Source organism: Neolamprologus brichardi, chromosome 7 (assembly GCF_056152115.1).
Source record: "Neolamprologus brichardi isolate AB-2024 chromosome 7, ASM5615211v1, whole genome shotgun sequence".
Lineage (NCBI taxonomy): Eukaryota > Metazoa > Chordata > Actinopteri > Cichliformes > Cichlidae > Neolamprologus > Neolamprologus brichardi.
The window spans coordinates 25570019-25590356 of NC_142110.1; the positions used below are offsets into that span (position 1 = coordinate 25570019).

Sequence of the window (20338 nt, forward strand, 5' to 3'; positions counted from 1 at the left end):
AAAGATGAGTTCTTTAAGGCGTTGTTGATGTGTAGGGATTGTGTCATCGTCACTAAAGACAAAACCTGCTGCAGTCTGAGATACATGAAGGAAGGAAAACGAGCTTCACCAGGTCAGTCAGAAATCCATCCCAGCTCATCATCAGTCTGCTCGCCTCTGTCTGAAGTTGCGGTTTATCACAGCGTTGCAGGTAGTCTGTGTCAGGCCTGTTCTCACTGCTGCAGATGCAGTGTGTCTGTTTTAGGCGGGGTTCAACAAACTATTAACCGCTCCATCTGACATCACAGACCTGAGCTGGCAGGTCAGGGACTGTTTCATGTGTTCGGCATGCAGCTGTGGTGTGTAATGTCTGGGCTGGGTGTGTGATCCAGATCAGAGTAATCCATTTGATGAGTAAGAGTTAAGAGTTAAGCTGTGATAGACCTGTTTGTTCTGCAGTCCCTAATCTGCTCGTCTCCTTTCAGTGGCCATGGGTCAGGAGCAGTCCCAGGACAGTCAGACAGAGCAAGAGGAGCCAAGCCCAGTCGGCACTATGGAGAAAAGTCCTTCATCTGACACGGGAGCCAGCCCCGAGTCCACACATGCTGAAAGGAAAGGCAGGAGAGTGCTATGGCGGGATGGAGGCTGGACCGGAAGCATAATGGGACCAGAAGCAGCAGGAAAAACCATCTGGTATAAGGAAGAAAACTTCGGACAAGTTTCCAGTGAAGATTCCAGGAGAACAGAAGTGAACTCGCAGTCAGTCTGGTACGACAGTGGCACCACGGGTGAGAGAATCCCCGGACAGCAGGAGCAAGGAGTGACACAGAAGAGAAACTGCGATACGAGCTCACCTCAAGCTTTAGGTCTTAGTTCTCCACAGCTGTTAGAGCAGGCTCTGTCTGCAGCTCCTAGTCAGTCACATGCTGCTGGAAACCTGCCAGCGCTGTCACATGGGCCACACGCACAAAGACGGGAAGTGCAGCGAGAGGAGGAAGTTAGGTCAGACTGGGAGAAGGCAGGAGTGGAAGGAGACAGAGAAGAGGCCAGTAACAGAGAGACGAGTTTCAGCAGAAGGATTTGTGAAACAGCAGGCGCTGAAGAGGGAGGAGAAAAACTAGCAACGAGCAAAAAACGCAGGAGAAAGAAGAGGGGGAAGAGAGGAGGTGGAGAAGCCAAACTTAGCTCCTGCTCTAGTACAGAATCTCAGGGTCACACAGAGATTCAGTCAGAAAGCCAAGAAGCAACAGACCCCGGCATCCAGTCACAGACGCAGGCTGGGAGGACAGACGATTGCTGCCTCCCTGATTCTGAGCCGGCCCGGAAGCAGGAAGCTGATGATGATGCCATGCACCTACCCGGCCACACGGAGATCCAGGCCCGCAGCGCTCATGGAGCTGGCGGTGATGTTACAAGCTCAGTCTCTGGTTTCATGGCTGAAGAGCTCAGTCACACTGAGCATCTGACAGCACACTCCACTCCAGTTACAGCTTCACACACAGAAAGAAGAAAGGACTCATCGGAGGATGAGACCGTGAGCTCAGAATTCGGTGAAGCAGATGTCAGTACGGTGGACATAAAGATAAATACAAGTGTGCAGCTGGAGGCAACACAAGGACGTGACCCTGGAGAGCTGGAATCACAGATGCCTGCCATTCCTGCCCAGCCAGCACCGGATAATGCTGATCTTAAGGCTCTGCCACCAAACGATGATCTGACCGTTACTTGTACAGCCACAGAGTCTGGGATCCAGATCGAGTTAGAAAACTCCAAGTATCCAAAGGAATTTGTTAAACAGTCGGAGGATACAGAGCTCAGGGAGGAAAAGCCAGGACACTCTGTGGATCCCACAGGAACACCAGCAGGACTTGTTGAATCTGTGCGTCCCACAGAAGCTGCTTTTGTACCAGCTGACGATAGAGCGGATGTTGCTCCCCTTCACATTCAGGAAGGAAGCACTGAGAGCACTGCAAGGGAATATTTAAAGCATTGTTTGGCCCCTGAGATGCTGAGAGGTCAGCAGCACACGGAAAAAATGAGACATGACATGTGGGTGGGCGTAGAGGGAGGAGTTGAGGAAAGAAGCCAGAGTGGCGACGAGGACAGTGCCACAGAGGCGTGCTCCATGGAGCGAGGGCGAGCGGTGAAGCAGAACTATGATGAAGATGTGGTTGCTGCTGCAGTAGCTGTTGTAGCAGTAGCAATAGCATCAGCAGTGGTTAGCATAGAAGTTAGCCAACATTTATTAGACAATATGTCAGAGAGTCAAGTGTGTGCTGGCAAAGAAGCAGGAACCAGTCCATCATTAGCTAAGGGGAGCGGTGCAGTCGGCCTCAGCACGACTCAGTGCTCACAGCTGGCTCCACAGCTGATCGCCAGAGCTGACACAGAAAACCAGCCTGCAGCACACTCTCACCTCACTAACCACATCACGTCTATAGGACAAGTGTGTGTTCACACAGCAGAGGAATCTTGTATAACTAACACAGACGATCAGGCTAACAGTGACCTGCCTTCATCTGCTGAAGCTCTTCAGTTACCAAAACAGCCCAAAGAGGAAATTCAAAAAGAAAGTCTGCACAGCAAAGTCTTTACATACTCACCACCTAAAGAAGAAGATAACAGACCTTTGCCAGAGGTGATGACAGCTAAGGCAGACGGAGAGAGCCAGTCCCACTGTCAGAATCCACTGCTCACAGAGCACAGAGAGCCCAAAGATCAGGCTGCCTGTCCTGAAGAGGGAGATGGACAGCAGCACTTTCAAACAAGAGAGATCCCCGATCAAGACGGCGGTCACTCTGTGGAGTGCAAAGATGCTGAGTGGCAGGATAGATCAGAAGATAGTGAGTGCTGTGCAGACCTGTCAGCCTCACACTCTCACACTCCAGGAAAGGAGAGCCAGCCACAGCTGGTTATAATGCCACATCAGAGTGGTTCAGCACTTCCTGTTACCCCCAGTAACCCAGCTTCCCTAGCTAGTCCCGCTCCACAGGAAACTACCGCTCCTGTGGAATCAGCTGAATTTCTGTCATCAGCAAATGGCAATAGTCTTACTGCAAGCCATCCTGAAGCTGACGGTGGCACAAACCAAAGAGAAGCTCATGACTGTGTCCGTGTGAACCCTGAGGATGGTGTATTTGAAGGGCTGGATACAGTGGAGAAAGGAGGAGAAGTGGAGAAGCTCACAGTGGAGGACACATCCCACACAGGTAACTCCATCTACACCCCCCCCCCCCCCCACACACACACACACACACACACACTCACATCTTTGTTCATGTCTCTTATTGTCACTTTGATCTCTTTTATTTCCTGTCCTCGTCACCTTCCTGTGCACCATCATTCATCCTCCTCTCCCCCACAAACCTCTTCCTTTCCTTCAACAGAATCATCATAGCAAATATATCTCATTCCACATTCATTAGACTGACATAAATGTTCTTTAAAATTCTTTTTAACCTTTGAAGAGTGTGTCTATGGTCTAGTTACTCTTTGAAAAGATAAGTTAGTGTTGGAAAGAGCTGTCACATGAGCAGTCATAGTGTTGAATACTTGATTGAGACGGTGAAAGTCTTCCATAGTTCTCTCCTGGTCTGATGAAGGAGTGACTGGAACGTGTCAGTTACGACATTCCTCCATTCTTAATGAGACTGAGTGGAAGCAGGCCAAAAAAGGTGTGTGTGTTGTGATGGTGGCGGTGTTGGTAAGCATTAGCTTTTCTTGGTTTCGGAGGCACTGTTTATATTTTGCATTGTATCCAGGAAACGTGATGATGTAATCAACATCATAACATCATAACAGTTAAATGTAAAACTAGAGGTAGGTGGAAATATGGTTGTGGTATGAGTTCTGTTCCCGTGTGTGTGTGTGTGTGTGTGTGTGTGTGTGTGTGTGTGTGTGTGTGTGTGTGTGTGTGTGTCCGTCCAATTCAGATTTTGAATTCTGACGAGTATTATACTATTCAACACTAAGTTAATACAAGCACTCACACTTTAAAAACATACCTGACCAGTGCTGAGGCCCAGCTAGCATTAGCACCAGAGCTAGCTGAAAGAGGCCCAGGCTAATAATTCTGCCCTGCTAAGACAGAGAAAACCTAGCCTTTACATGTGCCTACCACTGCAGTTTTGTTCCTTACATACAAAACACACACCATGATCACTTTTCAGTGAAGTGTTTGCTCTTCCTGGAACAATGACATCACTTCCTTGTTTTCAGAGGCTTTGGAGTTAATGTGTGTGCAATGACTGGCCTGTTTGATCCTACCACCTCATGTTGTTGTTCTCATCTCATCACTGATTCACCACCCTCTAAATATAGCTGTGCTCTGTGTACTGCGGATGATATTGTAGCTGGCTGATGCGTTTTTCAAAGCCAGTGAGTGTCCACACTAACCTGATGGTGTTTTCTGTCGTGTGCAGGAGCAGCAGAGCAGGAGCAGAGAGGCTGGGACAGCGCACACACTCTGCAGGTGAGCTGCTGTTCAGTGGAGTGACTGTTTCATGATGTCACAGGCAAGTCTGTCCTATTGTCTCACCTGCATACACTGAACCTGTCAACGTTTTGCGAAGCAGCTGGCTAGATGTGATGTGATCATTGCAGGCTCTTGCAGGAGTGAAGTACTGAGACTTTCTGGAGAGTAAGCTAAGGCTCCACCCCCTTAAAACCCTGTTATTTGACAGAGCGGACAAGGGAGCACGGAGACCGAGCAGCTAAGACAAATACACCAGCTCAGTGCCACAATCAGGTCCCACAAGCCCACCTCCTGTCTCCTTCCTGCAGTGCATATGAACATTAGTTTTGCTCTCTGTGGTTTTGGGGTTAGATCAGAGCGGGCCAGGCCACGGTCACCTTTGACACCATATAAATCCTTCTCTAATGACTCCTGATGACGCACTGTTTGGTATCATAGAGCTGCAGGTCACAGTGGGAGGCATGGGAACCTTGAGACCTTGCCCTGGGGTGTAATGTCAGAGTCAGGGAGGGACGGAAGAGGGAGGTACAGTACACAGAGCGGTATAGGAGACCCTGCTTTATTCGCTTTCATGTAAAACTTTGCTACCTTGTTGAGAAGATGAGCAGGTCGAGTTTGGAGTCTTAGAGAAACTGCTGGAATTACATGTGTTTGATTCAGATGTTTGCCACTTTTATTTATTTTCCATAAAAGTGATCATAGGACTTTGAAATCACTTATTGAATCATGTTTGTGCAACTTTCTAAAGGATCCTGGGTTCCACTGTGTCCACATTTGAGTTAGTTTTTGTTTGGGATCAGGTAGCAGGTTTGCTAACCTCTGTTAACAGATCTGTTAATGCAGTTAGGCCAGAGCTGATACAGTCTCACATCTTACACGTACGGCTCGGTGACAAATTAAAGGAAAATCCTGACCCTCTCAACCCTGTAGTGAAGTGACCATCTTTATCACCTTTATTCCACGAGGAAGCTTTTCTGTGGTGATGGGAGTGGTCTCTGCATCCAGAGCACATGAACTTCATCACTGTCTCAGGTTGATCTTGAAGCTATTCCTGCAACAAGTCTTCCTGTCTTTCTCGTATCGTCCCCAGCTGTCGCAGCTTATGGCCGCCCCCTCCCTGAGTCTGGTTTTCCTGGAGGTTTCTTCTGTTAAAAGGGAGTTTTTCCTTCCCACTATCACCAAAGCACTTGCTCATAGTGGGTTGTCTGATTGTTGGGGTTTCTCTGTATTATTGTAGGGTCTATACCTAACAGTATAAAGCACCTGGAGGTGGCTGCTGTTGTGATTTGGCGTTATATAAATAAAACTGAATTCAATTGAAAATTGAACCCTGTGTTCTCTTTGTGTGCTCTCTGATGCAGTGTGTGTCTGTAGGAACTCACTCATTTTCGGGTATTCTTTGTTGCCCCCGTGTGGTTTCAGTAGGTATAAAAAGTTCCAGATGTGACCGTCTCTCACTCTCTCAGAGCTGGGTGGTGTTCGGCTGTTACCGTGGTTACCGCTGTGTTTGTGTGCTGCTGATTGGTCACAGGTGGTGCTGATTTCTTGCACTTACTGACTATAAGTTAGCTCTGTGTTGTTGAGAGAGTTCTTTAATTTATTAAAAATGACTTTCATCATCTTATCAGCAACACATGCACACACACACGCATGCACACACACATGCACACACACATATGCACACACACAAACATGTGTTGTTTTTCAACCAACTTATTCATTATACTGCACATTTTTTTTGCCCAAGGTGTACCCAAAGCATTGTGGGAACTGTAGTGTGAAAAAGCAAATACTGAAAATATGAGGCATGCCAGAAATGAATTTGATTTCTTTATTTTTGTAACTTCAGCACGAGAACTGTGTGCTGGTGCAGTGTTGACCGAGCGCTCTGATGTCAAGCCTGTTTGTGTGCTCTGTGTGTACATATGTGGGTGTGTGTCACAGGTCTGCATGTGGGTTAACTGTGATTGAAAATGTCCAGTACGTGTGAACGGTTGTGTGCAGTGATTGTGCATGTGGGTGCAGCAGCACATATGACATTATCACACCATCACAGTCACTCAGCACAGGGCATAGTCACTATTTATCCACTTCTGCTGCTCTTATTTGGCTCCTTTGATGGAGGGAGTGGACAGAGAGAGAGGGAAGAAGGCAGTGAAGGAAAAAGGAAGCGGGTGGATAGGAGGGATGGAGAGGGGGCTGGTGTTATAAACAGATGTGTGCAGGAAGTCTCCTCGTCAGAGCTCGCAGGCTGTAGAGGATTACTCTGAGTAGGAGCACACTGATCTGCGTTAGCTGTTCTTTCACTGTTTGTTTAAGTGGATTTGGTTTGGATTCCCTCTTCTCATGTCGCTAATTGGATATACTAACTGTTTTCTTGTTTTGTGAAGTTTTCTCGTTTCACCTCAAGTAAATCAGCTGCCTGTAACTGCACAAAGTTCCAGTTGGACCCTTTTCCTTCGTACTCCTCCCTCGGCTGTTTCCATCATTGCTGCTGTGACAGATTTGCAGTCGGGACAGACAGTGGAGAGCGGGGCGATAGCTGAGCTTTTGCCTGCAGTATGTTTCGCTGTCAGCATGTGTGTGAGACCTGGATTGTTAGCAGCTGAGGGTGAAACTGGCAGCATGTATGAGAGGCACAGGCGAAGGTACAGCTTCTGTGCCAAAGGAGAGCCCACTGTGGATGTGCTGTTGATTAAGGTAGGAAAAAAAGCTGGTGATTTGATGGCTGAGAGTCCTGCAGTCACTCATGTCTTAGCTGGCCTTCATATATGTACTTTAGATACAGTGCTGTGCAAAAGTCTTGAGCCACGCCTCATTTCTTTATATTTTGTTAGGAAATCTGTGCGGTGATTTATAAACATGAGCGAACGTCCATGTAAATATATGCATGTTCAGGGGTCCGGGGGAGGCCAGTCCATGACTGATGGTGTTCCACTGTGTGTACAAACAGAGTTTGTACACTTCTAATGAGCTTCAGACTCAGTATTTGGTACCTTTGATCTTCAGCACAGTCTGAAGTCTCTGAGGCAGATTTCTGTCATTTCTGTAACATTTTCAGGACGTTCTTCAAGCTTCATGAAGACATTCAAAGCTCTTCTTTGTTTTGTTCTGTTAAGACCTCACTGCTTCAATCATGTTGATGCCCGGGATCCAGGGGAGGCCAGTCCATAACTGATGGTGTTCCACTTTGTGTTTTTCTTTCCAGGAATGCTTTTACTATATTTGCAGGGTGTTTGGGGTCATTGTTGTATTTACATTGTCATAAAATGAAGCTGCTGCCAGTCAGATTCTTTACAAATGTTTTCACACGGTGGATCAAAATCTGTTGGTACATTTCTGCATTCATAATTCTATCGATTTTGACAAGATGTCAAACACCACTGGCTGAAATGCAGCCCAAACCATGACAGAGCCTCCACCATGTTTTACTGCAGACACTCAGTGTTGGACCCTCTGTCCTGCTCTCCTCTGTAGATACACTCAGGGAAATAATTCTGTAATCTCCTGCTGAATTTGTAAGTTTGCTCACTTACAAAAAAATGAACACTCCCCCTTTTTTTTACTTCCCTTTTATGGCAGTCATTTTAATGGAGAGAACAGAATATGAACAAAAAATCCAGAAAAAACATTACATAAAAGTTATAATCTGATTTCCATGTCACTGAATGAAATATTGAAGTATTTGATCCCCTACAACAAGCAAGAATTGTGGCTCCCACAGATGTGGCACACACATGACAATCAGTGAGTTACAGATACTTCTTGATCTAAACTCTCAGTGTGTATGAAGGACACCTGTCCACAGAATCACTTTCTTCCATTCTAACTCACACTAAAAAAATCAAATTTGGGTTGATCGCTCCATCAGACCTGTTGCCACTGATTTTCAGTTCCGTTCTTGTGTAATGTAGGGTACCTCAGCCTTTTCTTCCTGTTTCCCTTCATTAAAAATGGCTTCTTGATAGCCGCCCCTAGGGCTGGGCCATATCATACCGTTCACGGTAATACCGGTATAATGTTGGGCAACGATAAGAAGATGAAATATCGCGATAGAATATGGGTAAAACGCGCATGCGCAGTGCCTTTGTTTTTTATACGCACATGGCGGAAAAAGCATGGCGGCGGCAGAGATTGAGAAGGGCGAAAGCGGATCGTTAAATGAACCAGAACTGGTTTGTGAAAATGCTGCAACTTCAGTGGTGTGGCACTGGTTTAGCTTTCGTCCGTCAGATACACAACAAAGCACTATTTTTGGTAGAGCATGCTAGCGGGCCGTCGTTATTACCGCGTTTTTTGGAAAATAAGACACTTAAATTCAATCCTTTGATTTTTCTGAAAATCGACAGTGCCCCTTATAATCCCGTGTGCCTTATGTATGAATTCTGGTTGTGTTTACTGACCTCGAAACAATTTTATGTACACGGCGCTCGAAAATCTGTCAAATGTTTCAGTACGACTTTGCTAAGCTACGAAGCCGCACCGCTTGATAGACTGTTGGAGCATTACGGCTATCGTAGGCAGGAGCCTCGCGGAGTGATACGTACTGTGCTTCAACATAATATTACCGTATTGTGTGTGTATAACCTCTTTTTAGGTTTTGTGGATATTATACATGGTTATGCTGAGGATATGTCGGCCAGTTTCCACTGGAAATACCTTTTGGTTAAACTGTCAGCAAGGAGTTTGCACTGTTAAATTTTTTATATAACTTTAATGCACATAATAAACAGCTGCTTGTTTAAGTGAAAATACATTGATTTTATTTATTCTTTTGCACAAATAAAGTTGTGGAGTTGTAAATTATTTTGTCTAGTGTCGATTATATCGTCAGTTATATCGTTATCGCAAATTTTCAAATGTATATCGTGATAAATATTTTTGGTCATATCGCCCTGCTCTAGCCGCCCCTCCACTGAGAACATTTCTGATCATCAGAAATGTTCTGTGCAAATGACTTAAAGTCGTGACATGACTTTCAGATACTGTTCATTCGCTGTAGAAAGTCTTAGACCTGCCAGTTATTTTGAGGGAGAGGGATGTTGTTGATACAGGATTCTAGCTGCTCAGCTGTCCTGGCTTCTTCTTCTTTGTCTCTTCTTTCTTTTCATGATGCTCCAGATGTTCTCAGTTGGTGAGGGTCACAAAAATAACGCCATAGCAGGCCAGGTCGGCCATGCTTTAACAGATGCCATACATGGGTTAGCATTGTTATGCAAATGCAAATATGGAGGGTCGTCTAAAAAAGGTGTCATTTGGATGGACTATCTGTTGGTTTAGAACATGTCTATACCTTTCAGCATTGATGGAGCCTTTCCAGATGTGCCAGCTGCTAATTCCTTTGGTCTTTAGTCAGGAGGATGTGGTGCCCATGTTTTCCAAAAACAATCTGGAAGGGTCTGACCTCAGAACAGTTTCCTACTTTGCTTCAGTCCATTTTAAATGAGCTGTGGTCCAGAGAAGAAGGCAGGGTGTGTGCATCATGTTCACTGGCATCTTCTTTGCAATCACACACATATACAAAGATTTGTGTACATATCACTATCATCAGTGTTTTGGTGATAGTGTGGAATTGTCACACCCACAGCCTTTATGCTGTCACAGAGAGTAACACAAAGCATGGTTTGCATTACAGTTTCTCTGTTTTTACTCCTATTCACACAATCTTCAGAGCAATAGAACTCCAACTTCCATCATACTTTGGTGATGCAGAAATGAAATCCTGCTGCCGGGGGCTGGTTTGGCTTGCTTCTTATGTATCAGCTCTTCCCAGCAGAGATGAGAGAGCAGAGCAGGCTTTGTGACAGCCCCCAGCATTAGATGACAGCACTGCTGTTAACACACAGCATCTCAGCTGTGTCAGCTGTCCTGAGAGATGATCTGTGCAACTATGAGAGAAAGAGCTCCGTGCTCCTGATACAGATCTGTGTTGTGGTAAAGTGTCACAAACTGTGATGCTGATCATGCTGATTAAGAAACAGCCTATTACTGACAGAATATAACAGACTGTAACAGCTAATAGTCTATCAATATCAGTAGTGTATCAATGCTGCGATTGTCCTTTATTAACTTTTAACTAACTAACAGCATCTGCTGCAGCTGGTCTGGGAGCGAGGGGAGAAAAGACAAGAAAAAGGAATGTTCTTTCTCAGACTCACTGAAAGCATTAGATGATTCAAAATTACCATCACACACGCAAATCAGCTGGACAGATCGCCAATCGACACACACAAACATTTGTTTTATTTGGCACGGGTAAATTATTCAAGCTCATTAAACTGGGATAGAACAGTTCGCATGCTTCATACATTTCATTAAATGTGATCTCTGGTGATTTAAAGTGAGTGTTCATCAAGTGTGCACCCTCCAAACAACTGTCCAGCATATGCTGCATGGGTGCAGAGTGACAAATGCTGCCTGTTGTCTCCTACATGTTGGAGAGTTGCTCTTTTGTGTGGATCTTTTTCTGCAGCATGTTGACAATAGACAGTGCAGGAAACATGGAGCTAAGACAACAGAGCCATTGAGACAGTCGTCAGCGAGACAAAGGAGTCATTGGCTTTACTGATTAACCATCACACAACTAAATATGAGATCACTGCGATGGCCCAGCCTACAGCAGTGACAAAAGTAGTAGGAGTTACACAATTCATTGCTTCACTCACATTAATATCCAGCCCTTAGATTTCAGTCAGCCTTTGTCTAAACACGCACATTTATTTTAAAGATGATATCAGAGAAGAGAGGTCTTTGTGGTCTTTTGTTCAGTCCGCCATCGTGCAGTATTTCTGTACCCTAAACACAAAACATACAATTGTGACTTGTACATTCCATCAGAAGCCACGAGTATAAAGAAAGTCTGTCAAGTTCTTCCAGACCAAACTCTCTCATCCATGCCTTTACGGGCTTTGCTTTGTGCACTGTTATGCACTCATTTTGGAACAGGAAGGGACCATCCCCAAACTGTTCCCACAAAGTTGGGAGCATGAAATTTCCAAAATGTCTTAGTATGCTGAAGTTTAACTCCTTTCACTCAAACTAAGAGGTCAAACAGCCCCACAACATAATCGCTCTCCACCAAACTTCACAGTTGGCACAATGCAGACAGACAAGTACCGTTGTCCTGACAACCGCCAAACCCACACTCCTCCATCAGACTGCCAGATGGAGACGTGTGATTCATCACTCCAAAGAACACTTCTTTGCATTGTGCTATTTGATGTAAGGCTTGGATGCAGCTGATTGGCCGTGGAAACCCATTCCATGAAGCTCTTACTGTTTATGAGCTAATCTGAAGGACACATGTTTGCAGGTCTGTAATGATTGACTCTGCAGAGAGCTGCGGACTGTGCACTATGTACCTCAGCATCCGCTGACCCTGATCTGTAGTCTTGCGTGGCCGACCACTTCATGACTGTTGATGTTCCAGTCAGTCCCACTTTGTCATAAGTTCACTGACAGTGTGGAATGTGGAATATTTAGTAGCAAGGAAATTGCTACTAAACTGGTCAGCCCAAACGTTAAAAATCTAAAGACATATGCAGGCTGGAAAAGTGTTGTCCAGGAGGGAGTGTTGAGCAGTTCAGAGCAGCTGATGTTTGAACAATTGCAGAATTGCACCCTGGTAAATGAGCCTTCCTACATCGGTCTTATGTTACACTGGACTGCTGTGTGAGTGGAACAATCATTCTCTATGTGTTGGATCAACATGTAACACACAGATGCAGCACACACAGTACGTGGGTGAACAGCTGTTGTCATCAGTCACGCGTGGATCCCGTGTTTGTGTGTGACAGTGTCATATTGTGTCACCTGAGAACGCTCAGAGAAAAATTCTGCGAAGAACTGAGGATGACGCTTAGTTCTTCATCCTTGTTTCAGAGCACAATACTGTGTGCTCAGCACAGAGAACTTTACAGGAAAACTCATGTACTGCAAACAGCAGCCTCATTCTGCTTTCTCTCCCTCTGTGTTTCTTTGTTAGATCCAGAGAGAAAGCCATGTGCTCTGTCCTGTACAGCCCAGTCTTGAACACAACGCAATAACACCACGTACAGGTAAGGCTTACAGACTGTCAATCCACTTATTTTCAAAGGAAGTAACCAGATCTTAACACCAGTTTACCTGCTACTAGTACAGCTGAGCAGAACCCTCAAGAACTCGTATTTAACGTGCTGTAAAATGTGATGGAGATGAAACACTTATAATAGTTCCACTGTAATAAGCACGGCTCAAGCTATTTCTGTTTAATTCCATAGTAACATTTGAATCAATCAAACATAAGGAAGAGTGATGATCGCCTGCAAACACTTGAATCAGGGCTACAAAATGCAAAACCATGTAATAACATGTGATTAGCATTTTTTAGGCTTGAAGGTGGTTTTAAATGCATTTTGTGTCGAATGGAGCGTGCAAACACTGATTTCACTGCATCTCTGATGAGGTTCTGTAATGAAAACTTTGCATTAAAATGGATTATTTTATTAATTAATGATAATTTGAGTAGAGTTATCAGTAGCAAAAACCAAAGATTGTTATTAATACATTAATTTGATTATTTAAATAGAATATTTGTATGAATGTAAACACTCACTGAGCCACATGGTACAATTCAGAACATAAACTTTAATTTATTATTGCAGTAAATCTAAAGCTTGAGCACTTAATGTTTGCTTATTTATTTAACCTTTAAACTTTATTAGATAAAGTGTGCTTTCACACACCACAGAGAAACAGGCAGGCTGTTTCTCTGTGGTTTGTGTGATATGAGATAAACTTCCTTTCTACCAGCGCTATAACATGCCACAGTCTCTAATGTGACAACTCATGTTGTCTTTCGCTCACTCAGCAGGAAGTGATTGACCGTCCTCCTCCTTCTTCTTCACAGATATTCACACAGACCGAGGAACGTGTGTATCGCTGTGTTTGGTGCAGGGAGAGTCGGTGGTGGAAGATGGCCTGAACGTCACTCCTGTGCTGGATGATGGTCTAATTCACAAGGTACAGACACACACACACGCGCGCACACACACACACACACACACACACACACACACACACACACACACACACACACACACACACACACACATAGACTTTCAGCTTTAATTCTAGGGTTTCACAGAAATACCACATTAACTGTTGAGGAATTACAGACATTTCTATGCATAGTCCAAAGTTTCAGAGGCTAATTAATCAAACATGAATTTAATTAAAAGAATGAATGAATTTGTAGTGACTGCTTGAAATTTAGCACCCAAGCACATCGCCAAATGCTGTGTTTCCTCCTTTAACATCCTCTGCCAGGACTGTAGAGCAGCTGCTGTTTGTGGGTCTTTATCTTTCACTTCTATCTTCTGTAACTTAAAAGCATGTTAAGTTGAAATCAGGGTACTGACTTGGCCATTGACGAATACGTCGCTTCTTTGCTTTGAGAGGCTTTGGAGGCTTTTGAGTGCAGACAATTGAGCTTTGAAGTGCATTGTTTATCCTGCTGGAAGCAGCCATCAGAAGACGGTACACTGAGGTCATACAGGGATGGACACGATCAGCTGCGATAGCTCGACTTATAGATCTCTCCCACACCCATACACCACCAGCCTCAGCCTGAGCCACTGACACTGGGCAGGAGTTTACATCAAAGTCTGACCCCGCCAGCTGAAGGAAATCCAAACTTATCAGACCACACAATGTGTTTGACATTAGTATGAAATAATGTTGCCGCGTGTTCATAATCAATGCTCTACTTACTCCCATAACCACACATGCGCACACACATACAAAATATCAGCAGTTTTGGTGCAGCAGAACTTCTCTGCTGTCACAGAGAAATATTTGGAGCTGGTCAGAGTGTGAGCAGTGACTCATTTTTTCTGGAAGAGGCCTTTTCCACCAGCTTTTCTCATAATCCTCCACAGACCACATTCAGCTCTTTCCCTGAGAACTTTTTCTCACAGGGCCCTTTCAAATCAATCCAATGCCCAGCTTCTAAAATATCCTATATTAAAAATCTACTACTGTGTGTGTGTGTGTGTGTGTGTGTGTGTGTATGTGTGTGTGTGTGTCTCAGTGCCCTAGCTTTGTGTTTGTTTACATCTTTGTAAAATCCACCTCACATTTCTCCTCTTCTCTCCAGCCTGAGGCTCCTCAGACTGGTGTTGGGCACATGGACAGCCAGGCCTGTGGCGCCCACTCCTCCACTAATAATGCACTGATGCAAGAAGCTGTCAGTCCCGGCAAAGCAGCTTTGTCAGGGGACACATCTGGCGCTGTGTCCCCTCAGAGCTCCACACTGTCCTGGATTTCAGAAACGGAGGACAGAGGTAAAGCACACAGTGATACTTGAAACTGTTATTTCCTTGAAGAAGTTAATAATTACAAGCTCTTTGGCATGTTCTACTTCCTGTCTGTCTGCCTGTGAGCTGAAAGTAAATCTGTCTGTTGCTATGCACAGTAGATCAGGGCCGATTTCACTCAGGTCACAGACACAGTGAGCTTCTGGTGAAATCCAGCAAAACATCCCATATTCTCAGCATTTACCAGAGTTAGAACATTAGTCATTAGTATTTGTAGTAACTGTTCGAACGATGTGCTGGGTGTGTTGCATAAGTCCTGTTACGTTTTCATTCTTAACCGGTGAGTGGTTGTAATATTTTTTTCTGACATACATCTGAGGAGGAGGAGGAGAAAGAGGAGGAGAGGTAGAGGGAGGAGGCGATGAAGAAGAGAAAAAAGACCAGCTTCCAGAAACTCCAGTGTCATCAGCTGTCTTGCGCAAATCCAGTCGCTCCTTGTCTCCGTTGCGTCGCCATAGCTGGGAGCCGGGCAGGACCAACACAGCCACACACATGGAGCTCTCACAGAGCAGGTACTGGAACCTCGGGCTGTTCTGACACCGAGCCACTAAAGGACCATCTTCTAAGTAAAAGATATGACCCTCTGTATATTTGTTCTGTCTAAGGAGGTCTTTCCATAGATGTGAATGCTAAGATGCAGCTTTGTATCAAAGCTGCATGTTAGCATTGTGGAGACCTTCTTGATTGGACTAGAACAACATCTGTGGCTTTGGCATCAGTCAGTTGTGCTGTCTAATGCTCGGGTAGCCTTAAAATTGTGCTTTGTTGTGCAGCTTAAGCCTTGTATCGGGTCAGAATCTGTCTCATTTGGCTTTTAAAACTTTACTGATGGGTCTCCTTGTTCACACACATGGTGTCAACACGAGAACAGATGCTCCGCTCCCAACTTTATTGAAAATTCCTGCTGACGTCAAATTCCAGATTGGCTGATATTTTTCAAAACACTATTGCATTCAGAGTTATTTACATGAACTGCGTTTGCAAACAGTAAGTGCAAACACAGCAGCCGAGCATCTGCTCCGTGTCGAGCAGCAGGAGAAATTAAAGCCAGCTTCCACATCTTTGTTCACGAGTGTATCTTCCTCCTGTTGTCATTAACAGTCCGCCTGCCCCTTCCTTCAGCTCACTGAAGACCATTTCAGGAGAGGTGAAACAAGCCAAGACCCCTCTCCACAGAAGAAGGTAACCCTGTCTTCCATGACCTGCTTTATTCACGTCTGCCTGTTTCCTTGCAGGGCCACACACTTTATCTTTTTGTGCGTCTAGGCTAATAGTTCTGTGAGTCGTGTTTCACACATTCAGAAACAGCTGAGAAATGACTGATTTACTGATAAAAAGGACAACACGTATTCAAATGTGAGGCAATGACAAGAACCTTAAACTGAGTTGTTAGAGTGTGAGTGCAACACCGCTATTCCTCACAGCAGCCGAATCAGGCTTGCATTCCTGCCTTCTTACTAGAGTGCAGCCTCAGCCTGCTCACACGGCATACACAGACACTCCCTGGCCCAAGCATGGCATCCAGTGGAAAAGTCATCAGCGCAGTGAGAGCAGCAGGTCAGCAAAGTGTGCTGAGACTGAGGTGGAGATGGAAAGATTCTCTTAAACTCAGGCTGTAGTGCTGAGATGTATGATTATTACCTCTGTACAGTATTTTCTGCATTGAGTTGTGCAGTTCAGGCTGTGTTGCTGTGATGTGAGTCCAAGTGTTATGAATTAAAGCAATGTACCAGTTTTCAGACAAACTTAAATTAACAGCTTAGAAACATCTTTCTCACCACAACACCATTATCATTAATTCTTGTTTTAATACACCCCTGCCATCAAACATCTTCTCTTTCTTTTCTTTGTTTTTCTTTGCATGTTTCTCACAATTCATCCCCCATCTGTCCATTTCTCCAGTATGAGCTGGTGTCCATCCAACCTGGTTTTTCCTGATCAGGAGCAAATAGACAGCAGAAGGTAAATGGCGGAAGTCAACAGCAATACACAGATATTGTTTCGTTTCAACAGCTCTTCGATAGAAGAGCGACTTAAAACCTCTGACAGTGATGTAAGACGAGCACAGAGAAAGATGACACAACAACATACCAATGCACATTATGAAATGAGGTCTGGTTAGACGTGTGGTTCAGCCTAGCAGCCCTGCTGTGTGCTTTGTGGCTGCGCCCTGCTTCTCTCTCTCTCTGCTCCAGGTGCCAGCCTCTTTTCTCTTGTGGAGCCGGTGCACAGCTTTTCCACCCAGACACTTTATTCTTATTCCACTCTCTGCCCAAGTCTTTTGGTGAAATATAACAATTTGGGGGTTCGTCCGGGATGTAAAAACAGTCAAACCCATCTATGGTTTACCTCACCTCTCGCCCTATGACAGCTGGTCACCAACGACACTCATGTATAAATCAGGGTTCTGCATGCATGCGTGGATGGATGGATAGAACCTGGACATGGTTGGGCCTGTATCTCTGTCAAGCTAGATTAAAAGAAAGTTGGCAGAAAGTCCTGAAAGGCTATAAAAGTATAAAAGTTGTAAAATAATAACTACTCAGCATAGCACACTTACTATGAGGAGACAGACACAGAGCAGAGCACTGGTTTTATACTACAGTATTGAGTGATAAGTGGAGGAGCCGTGCACTGACATCACCAGCAGAAAACAGTGTGCCACAGGAAACATGGTCCTACTTCATTTCTCCTTTCATCCAGCCACAGTCTAGAAAGTCTAGAAGTGGGCACAGCAGTGGTGCAGGACCAGACACAGCATGCCAGCATCAGTGATCAGGAGGTGGTGGCTGCAGGCAGGAGTTCACAGGTGGAGAGCCTGGACAGGGGGTCTCTGGCCTCCCTAACCGAGGAGGAGCAGGAAGGAGACAGCAGCAGCATTGATAGCCAGGTGTGTCCTCTTACTGTTTTTTTGCTTTGTTATTCGATGTGAGGACGGATTTATATACTTGTCATTTTCATTTCTTGTGTGTTGTTAGACATCATTGATTGTCAGCTATCCTGCCATGTTTCATCATCCAACTCTCACCAAATCCATCTCCATGGTCACCGTCACTCAGCGGGACGTACAGGGTGAGTCTGTGCTCAGTCCTCTGTCTCTGCCTCTCGTTTGTTCTGAGAAGTAAAGATTCTCGACGTTCTCCGCTAAGATTCTTTCATCCTGCTGCACCCATGAATACCTTTTAGCGAGTGGGTTTCCTCCATCAAAGCGACGAATCAGCTTCTCTGTCAGTATCTCTCCGCTCCTCCCAAAAACTAGACGCTTCTTTTCCATTGGCTCTTCCTCCAGTGATGAGGAGGAGGGAGGGAGTAAGTATGAAGAATGTCCCTGTAGTGTTCCCTCTGTCAGTCTGGTGTCCTGTAACACTGACCGTCAAAGCAGTTCAAATGTGTCGACCCATTGCTGGACCCCACGTGTGTGTTTTCAGAAGCCTAAACTAATAAACTAGTTTGTGTAAGTGTGACCAGTGTCTCCCTTTCAGTGTGCCGTGTTCAATGTGACCTAAACCTCTGACCTGCTTTTCAAATACATTAGTGCATTAACATTACTTTCAGGTGGTTCTTTTACTAAAACAGTGTTATTGTCGTAATATTACCCATGACAAAGTATGAAGGGAATGATTGATTGTTTGAGCAGCCATGCCGAAGGCTGCTGCAGGTGAGACACTTACACAGAGCACATAGGATGCAGTCTGTAAACACGAAGCCGCCCACAGAAAAGGTAAGGCAGGCTATCAAGGAACTGCTGACATCTGAAAAACAGTATGTAGCTGTGTACGTTTATTTTTCTTACGGTAGTCTTGCCAGTGATACAGAGCACGGCACTAGTACTGACTCAGCACATCTGCCAATGTCTTTGGTTAACTTTGTGTTTAGTCGTTTTATTAGGGTTAGAAGTGCAATGGAGTTCATCAGTCATCACTTTTGTTGTCATGTCAACCAATTACTAAAAGCAGGCTTTGCTTTGTAACTGTGGCTTTGAAGACATTACTGTGCAGTTCAGACTACAGCTGTGTTGTCCTGATCAAATGATGATTGTCGTCTTTGCCTCATGCAGGTGTGAACTCATTCTGCAGTCACTCTGGGTCACTGGCATCCAGGTAGGAAGAGAAGCTAATAAATCTTTTTTTCTCTGCTTCACTTTTAAAGCACATCATACTGAAGAGATGCAGCACAGGCTGCATGTAACTGAGTGCATGGCACGCTGATCCTGTTGGGTTTTTCATTAGAGTTTGTTATTCTGTTTCTTCAGGCCCATGATTGTAATGTTAATGGGTTTCATTTATTTGAGAGAATAGGAAAACATTTGCTGATATAAATAGAAATAAGCATAGTGCCTTTGAAAGTTCCCTTTGTGTTGTTCAGTATTTCAGAGGATGAGCCAGGTCCCCTGCAGAGCGAAACTGAGGGAAAAGGAGGGCCTAAAATTGGTCGGAGATTCAGCTACCTCCGCAACAAGATGAGCAAGAAAGTCAAGGTGAGAAATGTTTACACACAGGATGTGATGCAGCCACTTCTTCTTTTCTAACACTGTGACGTATGTTTGGAGATGACTGTAGAGCGTAACGCTGATGTGTCCATGTGTGTGCCCTGGCTGATAAAGACCAGCGTACTTCAGTTATATTCTTTATTTTTGCAAATGTATTGAAATGATGAATTTTTCCATGCTTTGTCAGGTGCATGAAGTATTCAGCACAGGTGAACATTTGACTGTGTTCACTGTGTTTTTGGGTGTTGAAGCATTTAAAACACAGCATGCCAAACTTTGGTGGCTGTAGCTCAGGATGTTAAGCAGGTTATCTGCTAATCGCACGGTTGGTGGTTCGAGCCCTGGCTCCTCCAGTCGGCAGGATGAAGTGTCCTTGGGCAGGATACTTACCCCATGTTGTTCTCTGGTCCAAATGTGATTAATCGGAAAAAGTGAATGGGTGATATATAAAGTAGAACAGAGTTATAAAAGCAGCAGTTCATTGTAACTGCTTGCAGTTGTAGCTGTCAGACTGTTTGTTTGCGGGCAGTTCAGCATAGCGCTGCAGACTGTCTGCATGTTGTATCTGTCAAAGGGGGAAGTGTCAAAATTCTGTGGGTTGCTACAGAGAACACAGATGTCATAAAAGACAACTAGTTTGTAATGAAGTGAAACCAGCTGTCTGTTCTTCATGCATTCATGCAGGCCTTTTGATAGTTTCTTTTTTTAAGTCACAAAGAGCTCCATTGTGGCTCTCTTTCTTCTTTAAGTGAACTTTTCCGTCATGATTCCACCTGTACAGAGTCTTCACTGTCACTCTGCATGCTGGACTGCACACAGCCATGTGTGTGTAAGTTGTGTACTCTGTGACTAGGGATGCATACAAACTGACCCAAATATACCTGCAATATTTGATGTTCTGTTTGTGAGTGGACTGGATTTTTTCTCATGGTTAGCAAAAATACACCAGATACTAATATAGTGCTTTGGACACCCGGACTATATGATGACTATATGATCTGATGATCAGATGATCTGTGGCTTGTAAGCCTGGCTGGGTCA

At 44.8% G+C, this 20338-nt stretch overlaps 1 protein-coding gene across 5 annotated transcripts in view; it reads left to right on the forward strand.

Annotated features, from left to right (window-relative positions):
* The window catches only part of LOC102796311 (uncharacterized), a 65467-nt gene that overhangs the window by 30936 nt on the left and 14193 nt on the right, over positions 1-20338 (forward strand). For 2 of the 5 annotated variants that reach the window (XM_087843362.1, XM_087843361.1), the window contains 13 exons: positions 465-3188; positions 4401-4450; positions 12438-12510; positions 13341-13453; positions 14589-14775; positions 15128-15320; positions 15910-15990; positions 16711-16770; positions 17512-17698; positions 17787-17880; positions 17995-18117; positions 18866-18908; positions 19174-19285. In XM_087843362.1, the coding sequence (XP_087699488.1) occupies positions 465-3188; positions 4401-4450; positions 12438-12510; positions 13341-13453; positions 14589-14775; positions 15128-15320; positions 15910-15990; positions 16711-16770; positions 17512-17698; positions 17787-17880; positions 17995-18117; positions 18866-18908; positions 19174-19285 (4040 nt within the window). The remainder of the gene's footprint in view (positions 1-464; positions 3189-4400; positions 4451-12437; positions 12511-13340; positions 13454-14588; positions 14776-15127; positions 15321-15909; positions 15991-16710; positions 16771-17511; positions 17699-17786; positions 17881-17994; positions 18118-18865; positions 18909-19173; positions 19286-20338) is intronic. The other 3 variants (XM_087843363.1, XM_087843365.1, XM_087843364.1) reach the window with 3 other exon arrangements.